Source organism: Lycium ferocissimum, chromosome 1, assembly GCF_029784015.1.
Source record: "Lycium ferocissimum isolate CSIRO_LF1 chromosome 1, AGI_CSIRO_Lferr_CH_V1, whole genome shotgun sequence".
Lineage (NCBI taxonomy): Eukaryota > Viridiplantae > Streptophyta > Magnoliopsida > Solanales > Solanaceae > Lycium > Lycium ferocissimum.
Window position 1 is genome coordinate 19,100,902 of NC_081342.1, and position 11,854 is coordinate 19,112,755.

The window sequence follows — 11,854 nt, forward strand, 5'->3', positions numbered from 1 at the left end:
GCCTTCTTTGTGATTCACAGCCGCTTTCCTCAAATTTGCTCCATCATTACTCTTGCCTGCTTATAGATCAGCTATGGCCTTCTGTTGCTTTTCCAACAAGCCAAGGATTTTTGCCAACCCCGGATGAGCAGTTCTCACTTCTTCCTCTACGTCCTCGTTGTCATTGGGAGTCAAATAATTTCCCGTGTGTTTAGATCCCTGAGGAGAAATCAAAGGATGATCATTCCTTGGTCTGACCTCTCCTGTTGCTGGATCTACCCGTTGCACATTGACATTATTCAACAGACCATTTTTTTGATTCCCATTGAGTGCATCGGCATTGTTAAACACAACGTCAGCTTCATTTCTGTCGCATGCCATAATCTAGATTACCTGATTTCACAGAATTGAAAGTGGCTAGTAAGGTAGTTTATAGCAACAAAACAAGATCACAATTATCCTTAGCACCACCGTGCGCCGCCAAATTGTTTACCCCTAAAAAGGTACAGTTAAATTTGTTAGTGGTTTAAAGGATATATAAGTTGATTTGTTATTAGCAAGTAAATAATAGCGACAATATGATAATGAAATCAAGAAAGTATATAATAAGAAAGCGATAATGTAGTAAAGTAAGCCTGGGCCGTATGATCCTCCGAGAGAGTTCTTTGATAAGTTTTCCTCCGGTGGAACACTTGCACACTTAGCCTTGAGAAATAATTATTAATCCCAAACAAAAGAACAATAAATATTCTTGTAATAGAAACTGAATAATATGATGAGTGTAAGAAATGAATCTTCGATGCCCTTTACAGTTGGGCTTTTAGGCTCATTTTGTAGTACAAACATCAACCTTGAGCTGCTAATTCATCTTAATGAGGGGCAATAATAATCAATAAATTGTATCCTTTAATGTAGAATCGTAACGTCAGATCCGAATCTGGATCGGTTATGTAACGTTGATCCTCCTTAAATTACCCGTACCAACTGCTTCGTAATATTTGATCCGGGCTCCCACGGGGTCACTTCTTCCGATCAAACCAAGGCGTCACAGAATTGCATGACTTCATCCGCCACGCGTTCCTCTCTCATTTCGCCACATGTCGAGCTTTATTTTTCCATGTATACAAACATTCATGATATCACGTCAGGTTTTTGGTACAAAATATATAAACTTTTACCTATTTAATTTTTTAGTTAATTGAATGATTTTTAAGCTATAAAATTAAAATAGTGACTTTTGTTTCATAAATCTCACTTGGATGACCACCACTTATATTTTCCTATTAGTAATGTATGTACTATTTCATATTTTATCACACGTAAATTAAAATAGAGACTCGCATATGCTAGTATACAAGACACCAAAAACCAAACTCAGTTGAACAAATTTTATCGCAAAACAAAAGAACTAAACTTTGTAACAATAATCCAATTCTTTGTGTAGCAAATCAAATACTGTATTAATCATACATATCAAATTTTATATTGGGGTAACTTTTCTTTGTGGGGCAAGTCTGCGACCTCAAAGAGCTCTTTTTTCAATTTGGGTGTGGATTTAGGGGAGATAAAATTATCATACACAGATGAATTATTATTTGTTTTTAAATATCCGGCGGAATAACTAAGAAGTTTTATGTGACTCATTAATTGAGCTACCTATAGTCTCCTAAAGTTTTTAGTACCAAACTATAGGGCATAGGTGCCAACGATTTACAATTTTTCATTAGTCTTTTCAATGGTGGTATGTTGATCTACATTCCAATCCATCCAACTGTTGTTTAAAAACGAAAAAGGAAAAAACGCAGACAATTAGTTCCCCAATGCAGTACTTAGCTTGAGTTAGTTGGTTTTGCAAGAGAAAATTTTCCTTATTCTCGAAGCAATCTAGATTCTTTTTAATCATTCAGTATAAGCATTTTACTAATCCGACTAATTCGAATTCGTAATAAATAATTTTATTAAGAGAACAAAATATTCCTTGTCAAAAAAGTTTTTCAATTTCAAAATTCGAACACAATACCTGATTAAGGTGACGTTAATCCTGATGAGGTAAATTTTTTTTAATATCCAGTGTTTTAACCAACCCAATAAAGACATGTCACATGTGTTTCAGTACACTCTTATCACTAAATCATAATTAATTAATACATATTTAAATTTAATCATAAGTTAATTATAATAAATTAGTATAATTTCTAACCATCATGCTATTCCCCTTTTTTGGTAAAATGGTGTTTATCATTTTTTTTTTTTTTAAACATATAGAAATTGCAACTAGTAATAGGTTACCATATTGGACATTAGTACTAGCTAGACTGCTACTGGAAGTTGATCATTAATTTCCAAATTTTCATGAGTAGGAATAAAGCAAAATGGAATGCAAGTCAATTAGGAGGCACAATTCAAGTATGTCGTGTGATACGCGTCCCCTTCCTTATTTTCCACTTTTCCTTTTTTGAGAGTCAGGCCATTTCTTATCGCTTTTGTAGGAAAATTGCGTCGCTCCTTTTTTAGGAGCATCCCACTCATTCTCAATTTCTCCATGAAATTGGTATTAACGTTTAACAATATGTATAGAAGAAAAATGTAATGGAACCTAAAAAGCTTGGTGGTAATTTGGAGTTTTACAAAATATGGAAATCCCATAAAATGTTTATACGAATTTATTTTTTTATTCTTGAAAGTAAAGTTTATTAGATATTTGACGGTATTGTTAACAATTGATATTATCATTCAGCCTCTTGACTTCCTTTCTCTATCTCTAAAGTTTTACTCCCTCCGTTCCATTTTATTTGGCCCGTATTGGCTTGGCAAGCATCCCCTTAAGAAACATGTGTATTTCAAACTCGCATATGTATGAAAAATATCCGAAATGATTTGTACATGTATGTACAAATAGATGACTATGATCCAGCGAAAGGATCCTAAAGAGACTATGATCCAATATCTTAGAGGTATGCGTTGGGGTTGGAGTTTGATTTTGGGATCAAAGCAATAACAATCTAAATAAGCTTGAATTGAATTGAATTTTTTAAATTCAATCTCAAATTAGTCGGTTTAGTTATTTTGATTTTTATTTAAGCCTATACCTTGAGCTTATAGGAAACATTCAACATATAAATGATCATTCAAATGAAGCAGGAAAGACAAAGGAAGACCAAAATGATACAAAAAAATAATAATCTCTAACAGTGATATAGATGCACAACTCCTTTAGCCTAATGCTTGTGTATTTATTTCCCAATTAAAAAGATAATAGAATTATAGATGCACAGTTTCTTGCCTCTTTTGTGTTTTCACAATCGACCTTACTAAGTGATAGACTTGTGAAGATCTGACTTGTGAAGATCTGAGATCATTCTTTTGTTCGTCATATGTGAATTGATGTACTATAAGAGTATTAAAAATAAAACAGAACAAGAATAGTCACACAAATCAGAATGCTAAACAAACAAGGATTAACAAGTCAAACATTAAACCATACAGCAGAAAAAGTATATTGATGGTAAGAAAGATCTAAAAAATAATTATCTCGAAAATTCACAATTTCAAATAGATCATATTACTATTAGTCTAAATCGTCCAAATCTTAGACGTTGGATCTATACTCAGCTTCAACCTTCAAAGTTCATAAACACATAAAACAACAACTGCTGAGAAAGAAGAAAACTCTATATTAGATAATATTAAATACTAGCCATTATTATGATACATATGGCTAATGTCTAATGAGCAGGGTATTTGACTCATTTGTGTCAGGCATGGAGTAATGTTTAAAGGGTAGGGGAAAATATAAGGTATAAATTGTTTAAATTCCTAGATATCCTACTTAAAGATAAATTGGCGTCAAGTATCAACATAATGTCCTATGACATAAAATAGCACTAATATAAAAAGTTAGCACCTGGTAGCCATTTCCCATGTTTTAGGCTATTGATTTTTGTATTTCATAACCGGTAAAATGTCCCTTAAAAATAGATTTGAATATTTCAACCTCGCTCCCTCACTTTTGAAAATTTCACTCTCTTAAATCATCTCCGCAAATCTCTTAATTCATAATCGCAAAATCTCTCAAACCATATCCGCAATTACCGATATCAGTATCTCAACATTAATAGTTGATACTTAAATATTTTTTAAAAAAAAAAAAAAAACTCTATTTCTTGACAATATCTGCAACTCTCGTCATCAATATTTTGAATAGAGTAACTTGAAACAACATAAAAACTTGGTTTGAGTTTTTTCGATCTGTATATTTGTGATTTGTCTTGATTGAGTGATATTGAGTCTTGCTCGAACCATCTTATGGAGCTTGAATATCAATGTTGGAGGTCCTTGGAGACAATGTGAGGCGGATTAGAGCCAAATTTCAAATTGAAACTCGAGGTTGAAGACAACTTCATCTGTATATCCCCATTGTATGCGGTGTACACATGCATATTTATTTGTCTCATGTGTACATGTATGTTTGTGTTAATTCATGAAAAATTGTATTTGATATAGATGATATACGACATGATAAACACTTGTCACAATTGAGTCCACGAAATTTTTTGTTATCCGATATGCACGTTATACAATGTGATATGGCCTGAATTTTCACTTGAAATAAAAAACACTTATAATCATCCTCAAATTTTGCATTTAGACTCGTTTATGTGGTTTCGACTAATTTTAACCGTACCAACTCACACTTTTTCAAACCAACAGAAAAGGAGGAGCTTGAAATTTATGTTATTCTTGAATTTGGAATAAATTCTTCGAATTAAATGTCAGCTTTGTTTGACATTTCTTCAATGGAAAAAAAGCGGAATACTCATAGACTATGATCTGAAAAGATGAATAATATGTATTTTGTATATCTTAAGAATGTTACGAGTGTGTGTGTATATTATGAAGTATGAAATATGACACTATTTTCTTTCCCAATAAATCGTTGGTTATAGACGGAATATGCTACACAATGTCAATATTTTTAGACTTCAATTGCTAAATTTAATTATTGGCTAAAAAATGCCAATAAATATTTAAGGTTATATATAGGTGTCAATATCTTCAAAGTTCCAAATCCAAAATTTATTTGAATTTAAAAATATAAACATTAATTCCGAAATCAAAACTAAAAAACAAATCAAATTTTTGTTTAGCTAAACAGTGCCAACTCCTAATTGTTTTTGGGTCATTTGCACGATAGTCCTTCAAAGGCACTGATCTTTAATTTTTGTCTCTCAAATTGGTGGTCTTTAATTTTTGTCCTTCGCCTAACACCATGAGATTTCGGGTTCGAACCCCAACTCAGTCAAAAAAAAATGCAAGGCAGAGTTTCGTAGCAAAGTTAGGCGGGCAATTCGCAGAATTGCCCTTCGTTTGGGGTGGTCTTTAAATTTTGCCCCTCATATTTGAAATCTTTAAATTTTGCCCTTCGCATAAACCCATAGGTTCCAGGTTCGAACCCACGCGCCGATCAAAATTTTAAAAAAAAAATCGCAAGGCAAGTTTAAATTTTCGCTATGCCCCCAATAAGACACTTGAAGGAATTACAAAGTTTCTTGGACCGGCTGATACTATACCTTACGGGCGTACTTGGCATAAGTATCTTGGTCCGCATAACTTTGATAATTCATTCAAAAGTTTATCTCGGATCATAAAAGTTTGCCCATTAAAAGTATCTCGGACCCCGCATGCTTTGTGAAGAATTACGAAAGTTATCTTACCCGCATACCCATCTTATCCCCGCGCGCGCACCCCCGTAAGTATCTTGTCCGCATAACTTTGATAATTCCTTGTAGTTATCATAGGTCATTGCTAAAAGTTTGCCCTTATTGTGTATGCCTCATCGCATAACTTTGTGAAGGAATTATCAAAGTTATGCGGACCTGCATACTTATGCCAAGTACCGCCCATAAGGTGAGTGGGTCCGCATAAAATGTGTAATTCCTTAACAAGTGTGCTGTCGTTGGCGATAGCGAAATTTAAAAAGCTTTGCGTTTAATTTTTTTTTAAAATTTCGATCACGCGTGGGTTCGAACCAGACCTATGGTGTTACCAAGGGCAAAATTTAAACATTTCAAATATGAGGGGCAAAATTTAAAGACCACCCCAAAAGAAGGGCACTCCGCGCAAAAAAATGAAGTTAGGCCTATTCGGGCCAAAGTTAGGCCTCAGGCAGAGTTTTGAATGCAAAACTTTACCTAAGACAGAGTTTTGAGAATCCAAACCTCTACCTTGCAAAATTCTTTTTTTTTTTTTTCGTTGATTCAACCGTAACTTTGAGAGATTAGGCGAAGGACAAAAATTAAAGACCACCAATTTGAGGGCCAAAAATTAAAGATCAGTGCCTTCGAAGGGCAATCCGCACAAAAAAAACATTTTTGTTCCTCATCGCAAACAATTTTCTCATGGGGCATAAATTTATATTTCCGCTTCATAATAAAGAACATATGCCCTGCTAGGCATAAGTTCGATTTTGTGCGGATTGACCTTCTTTTGGGGTGGTCTTTAATTTTTGCCCCTCAGATTGATGGTCTTTAATATTTGCCCTTCGCTGAACACCCAGATGTCTAGGTTCGAACCCAGGCTTAGTAAAAAATAAAAAAAAAAAATTCACAAGGCATAAGTCGAACCCCAACTTATGCCTTAAGGCAAACTTTTATCCAAAATTAAAAAAATGAGAAATCCTACTCAGCGCATAACTTTGGGCAAAGTTAGGCCTTAAGGCAGAAGTTTGCAAAATTCTAGCAGTTTTTTTTTTTTTTTTTTGGCGCCTTAAGGCAGAGTTTGAAACAGGCATAAATCCTGTGAATCCCAACTTATACCTTGCGATTTTTTTTTTTTTTTAAATTTTTAACTAAACGGGGGTTAGAACCCGGAACCAAGGGGCTTTTATTGAAGGACAGAAATTAAAGACCACTGATTTTTGGGCCAAAAATTAAAGACCATCCCCAGCGAAGGCTAATCCTGCAAATTTCCCAAAAAATCACAAAATAGGAGCCAAAGTGCAAATAACCCTTTTAATATCAGGCCCTTGATATGGGACTCTGCGGGCTTGGGCTAGAAATTGGATTATATTCCAGAAGGTTTGGGTTGGGCCAAAAGAAAAGAGCAGGTAAAGAGGAGGGAAAGAGTCCAAAATTTTGGGAATTCCCACCCAAAAGGAAAAGTGTAGGCGGCAAACTGAAAGTACCATTCAAAACAAAGCCAAAATTGCAAATAAATGTGGCAGTAAAAGTAAACACAACATTACAGATCTGACCACTCTCTCTCTTTCTTTATCTTCTTCTCAATTATCCTTTGCGCTCTCTCTCTCTTTGCTTAGCCCAAACGTTAACTGGTACGCTTTCTTTCTTCTCTCCTCTCTTTCAATTGGCTATTCAGTTGTAATTTGCTTGTAGGGTAAGAGATTTGGCTAAAAAAGTAAAAAACCCTAATTTTTTTCTTTGGGTTTCTTTCTTGTTTATCTTAAATCTTTAGTAATTCTTTGTTCGTTTGTTGCAACTTTAAAAGGTTTCCCTTTTATCTTACAGTTTTTGTTATTTCGGGGTCTCCCCTTTTGAATTGTTCGTAAAATCCTTTTTTTCTGTGTTGGAATTTGTTAGAATTGGTAAAGATCTGTATTTATTTGTTTATTTTTAGGGAAAAAACTCAGATCTTTACTTCTTCCTTTAGGTTGGTCTTGTAATTTTCTCTGTTACCATCTTGGTACCATTTTAATGAAGGGAAAATAAAGCTGTATGTCTATTTTGGAAAATATTTACGCCACCTAGCCCATACTTTGTGACCGTTTTTCAACATAATTGCGTATGAACACCCGTTTTTCAACATAATTGCGTATAGACACCTTTTATACACTATTGTAGATTTTATACAAGGTTGATATATTATGTATGATGCTTTCCCCCCAGGTATAATGTTGTATAAAATTTTATAGTGGGTTCAAAAGCAATATATTTTTGAAAATGTCTCATAAAATAAAAATCTTTGCTTATCAAAAAATAAAAATAATACTGACCCTTTTGCCGTTTCTTTCTTTTTTCGTTTTTGTTTAATGTGAATTAATGATGTATAGAAGATGGCGGGGAAAGGTGGTAAGGGATTGCTAGCAGGAAAGACAACAGCGGCGGCAGCAGCAGCAGCCAACAAGGAGAAAGACAAGAAAAGGCCGGTTTCTCGGTCATCTCGAGCAGGTCTTCAGGTAATTTGATTTACCTTTTACCCTAAAGATTTAGATTTGAAGTTAAAGCCAGTTGAAAATTGCTTTTCTTTTTCATACTGTGGTTGCTTGTTCTGTTTCATTATGTTTTTGTGTATGTATTTCTTGTTGTTTCTAAGTTGACTTTGAGAATATAATATGCCAAGTCAATGATTATTAGCTGTCCATTCATTACATACGTGTAATTGTGTCTAGGGGTGTTCAAATGAGATTGAAAAACCGATCCGAACCTGTAAATTGAGTCAAACCAACTTAATAAACCAAAGACCAGCTTGGTTTGACTTGATTTGGTTTGGTTTGGTATTAAACCAAAAAAAAAACCGAACCAAAACTGAACCACACACACACACACACACACACACACACACACACACATATATATATATATATATATATATATATCTGTTTGTGTGTGTGTATCTTCAAAATTTTGGCTCATTCCAAGTCCAATACAAATTCAAATAATTAGAAAGAAAAGTGTAGCCCATTTAAGTTTAAGGTAAAATAAAAAGAAATTTGCTAAAGGTAAAATAATTTTTTTCCCCTTTATCCAGTTTTATGGTTCCCTCATTTACATGCCATTTGAATTACTACTAATAAGCTAGCATTTTATCCGTAACAAATTAAAGGGAAGAAAATGGCAATTGGAATTTAAAAAGAATTGGTAGATGACTTTGTCTTTTTGTTTATCATTTTCTGTTCTAACTTCTGTGCTTTCTATTCAATGTTTCATAAACACGATGAGTCTAGGTAACAAAAATTCCGGAGGGCTACGTATTAGGAAAAGGCTATATGTAGGGAGGTAACTAAAATAATGAAAAGTAGATGTTATGTTTTTGTAATTCCTATACCTATAGCCATAGGCCTATACCTAAATAAAGTTAATGAATTAATTAAGAAGATTCTTAGATTTGAATGGATCACGGTCAAAGCTGTATTTAGTTACCATTTAATTCAAAAGTTCTTTGTATCAATACATTCGTAAAAATTAATACATTCGTAAAATCTGAAAAAATCAAAACCGATAGAATTTATACTATAATGGTTTGGTTTGGTTTGGTTTGAATATTAAAAAAAACCGACTTAATTGATTTGATTTGGTTTTTAACCAAAAATTGAGTCAAACCGGATCATGAACACCCCTAATTGTGTCTTGTACAAACTGTATAGACAAGATCATGTGATATTCCAGTATGCTTAGCTGTCTTTTGCAGTGTAATTTACTTGTGTCTCAATTGCTACATAAGGCTAAGAAACACCTTTGAAGGTGTAAATTACGTTGTTGATATATGGACAAAATCTCTTTAGTTTTTTGGAATGAAGTTCATCTTTTAAATGCATGTAATATATAATGAACATACTGTAATAGGATCTTGATATCTGTGTAGAAAAGTCACTTGCATAGTAACACACCTAAATTTTATGGGCGGCCTAGTACCTCTTCGTCTGTCCTAGAACCAGTTATAAGCTGAGCGGTGAAGTGCATACACTCCGTGTCGGCTTCCACCTCAGAAAATCCTTGAAGAAATTCTATGATTTTTTTGTGTTCTCATCTTCTTTCTCACTTGTGCACACTAGAAATAATGGAAATTTGAACCACCGGACCACATTGCTTTTCTGACTTCACCTTTAACTAACTAAATAATCTCTGTTACAGTTTGGTTTCTACAGTCTGATTGGTTCCTGTCAATTCCAGTTCAACAACATAATCAATTAAATCTGGGCCCTTGACTCACCGGTTCAAGTTTTTCTTGTATAAAATATTCTTAGAGGGTGTTTGGGTTGGCTTAAAAAAACAGCTTTTAAGCCAAAAAGCAAAAAGCTGGGGTTGCCCAACTTATTGCTTTTTGCTTATTTTGGCTTAAAAGCACATAGCTTAAAGGGTGTTTTTAAATTTACCAAACACTCCAACAAGCTAAAATGTGCTGAAAAAGCTGCTTTAAGCCAATTCAAACACCCTCTTATTATTAACCTTCAGGTGCCACCATAGGTTTCGATCCACCAACAAACAATTCAATTCCAAGAATAGCTCATTGATGCATCTTATCCGTTCTCAATTAGTATTGTGGAACTACATAACAAAGCTCAAATACGTCCATCCAGGAAAGTCTTGGGTTTCTTCCTCATTCACTAAGGTTCATTCATTATTAATGTTCCTGCACTCCCCAGATATTCTCTCTTAACTCTCCCAGACAACTTCATTTTGCAGTTGAACACCCCCAAGAACACTTGAGTTGGATGATGTATTCACACCTATATTACATAACGCCTATGTTGCTCGGACTTTCCAAAAATGCTGCCGCAGCCAGGTTGGGTCCTCCAAAAATGCACTACTTTTGGAGGATCCGACATGAACCAAGTGGGTTTTTTGATTTGTCCAAGCAACATAGTGCTACAAGTTTCACATTGGTGCGACAATTGGTGCTCCCTTTGCTGTCCGGACGTAGTGAGTTCTTTCTACTTGGTCTCCAGATCTAAAAGAGAAAGCAAGCTTGAGAGTGGGTAATGGCTGCTGAGTTGTGGTTTGGTTGCATTATTTGAGGTGGTGGTGGTGTGGTAATTGCAGAATAGAAATCGTTGTAGGTTCTGGTGGGATGAAAGTAATGGGGTGGAGTAGGAGGCGAGGGAGGTGGAGCTGGTGACATGGTGGCACCGGCTATGATGTCTGGAAAAAGAGAGAGAGAGGGTTGAGGAGAAGAATAAAAAGAGGGAAAAAAGGGTCACAAGAAAAGAGGGCCCATAAAAAGGAATGATGTGTAATTAGTCATGTATTGTCCTGTTAAAAGATGACACTTGCCCTTGGAAAATGAAAAAAACTTTTTCTGCCATGTGACCTTAGGGGGGTAATGGGTACATTTTAGGCAAGATTAAGGGGGTAAGGGCACACTAACAAAGTTTAAGTGTGTTCTTGGAACAAGTACAAAATATGTATTTTCCCTCGATGATAATGACTAAATGTGATGCTCTCTTAATCTACTGAGATCTTGCTGATAAGGGTATGATTTGTATGTCATCCTGTGATCAGTTTCTAACTAGGACATTTTTGTTAATGCATTTAGAAAATGGAAAAGAATCCTTTATGATTAAGGGTGATATTATGAGTTGTATATTTTTTTCCAAGAAATGTTGTACACTGCCTGATATGATTTTCATTGACATGTTTGTGGGATTATAGTTTCCAGTGGGTAGAATTCACCGTCAACTCAAGTCCAGAACCGCAGCTCATGGAAGGGTTGGAGCCACAGCAGCTGTATACTCTGCAGCAATACTGGAATACCTGACAGCAGAGGTTCTTGAACTGGCTGGTAATGCAAGCAAGGATCTTAAAGTGAAGAGGATCACACCCAGGCACTTGCAGCTTGCCATTCGTGGAGATGAGGAACTTGACACCCTTATTAAAGGGACCATTGCTGGTGGTGGTGTCATCCCTCACATTCACAAATCACTCATAAACAAAACCACCAAGGAGTGAAATCCCCCCCTTTAACTTTGTTATGTCTTGACTTAATGACAGTTTGTGTTAGTGTCTTTTCTGTGTTATCTGGCTTGATATTGGTAGTCTTGTATTTTGGTTTAGGAACAATTTCAGCTTATCAGTCATGTTTGATGAAGTAAAACTTGTAGGATGTAGTGGACAATGGAAATGTTAATTTGACATTTATATCG

General features: G+C 34.8%; 1 protein-coding gene across 1 annotated transcript; it reads left to right on the top strand.

Moving 5' to 3' along the window:
- The first annotated feature begins 7,151 nt into the window (after positions 1–7,151).
- Positions 7,152–11,854, top strand: LOC132051458 (probable histone H2A variant 1). Its single transcript, XM_059442532.1, has 3 exons — positions 7,152–7,309; positions 8,048–8,170; positions 11,364–11,854. Exons 2-3 carry the CDS (start codon positions 8,048–8,050, stop codon positions 11,658–11,660), a joined length of 420 nt encoding a protein of 139 aa, XP_059298515.1. The 5' UTR covers positions 7,152–7,309; the 3' UTR covers positions 11,661–11,854.

Excerpts from the sequence above, each read along its gene's own strand:
- LOC132051458 (XM_059442532.1), top strand. The coding sequence starts at position 8,048 with ATGGCGGGGAAAGGTGGTAAGGGATTGCTAGCAGGAAAGACAACAGCG. Across the intron at positions 8,171-11,363 it reads CATCTCGAGCAGGTCTTCAG|TTTCCAGTGGGTAGAATTCA; the intron begins GTAATTTGATTT and ends GTGGGATTATAG.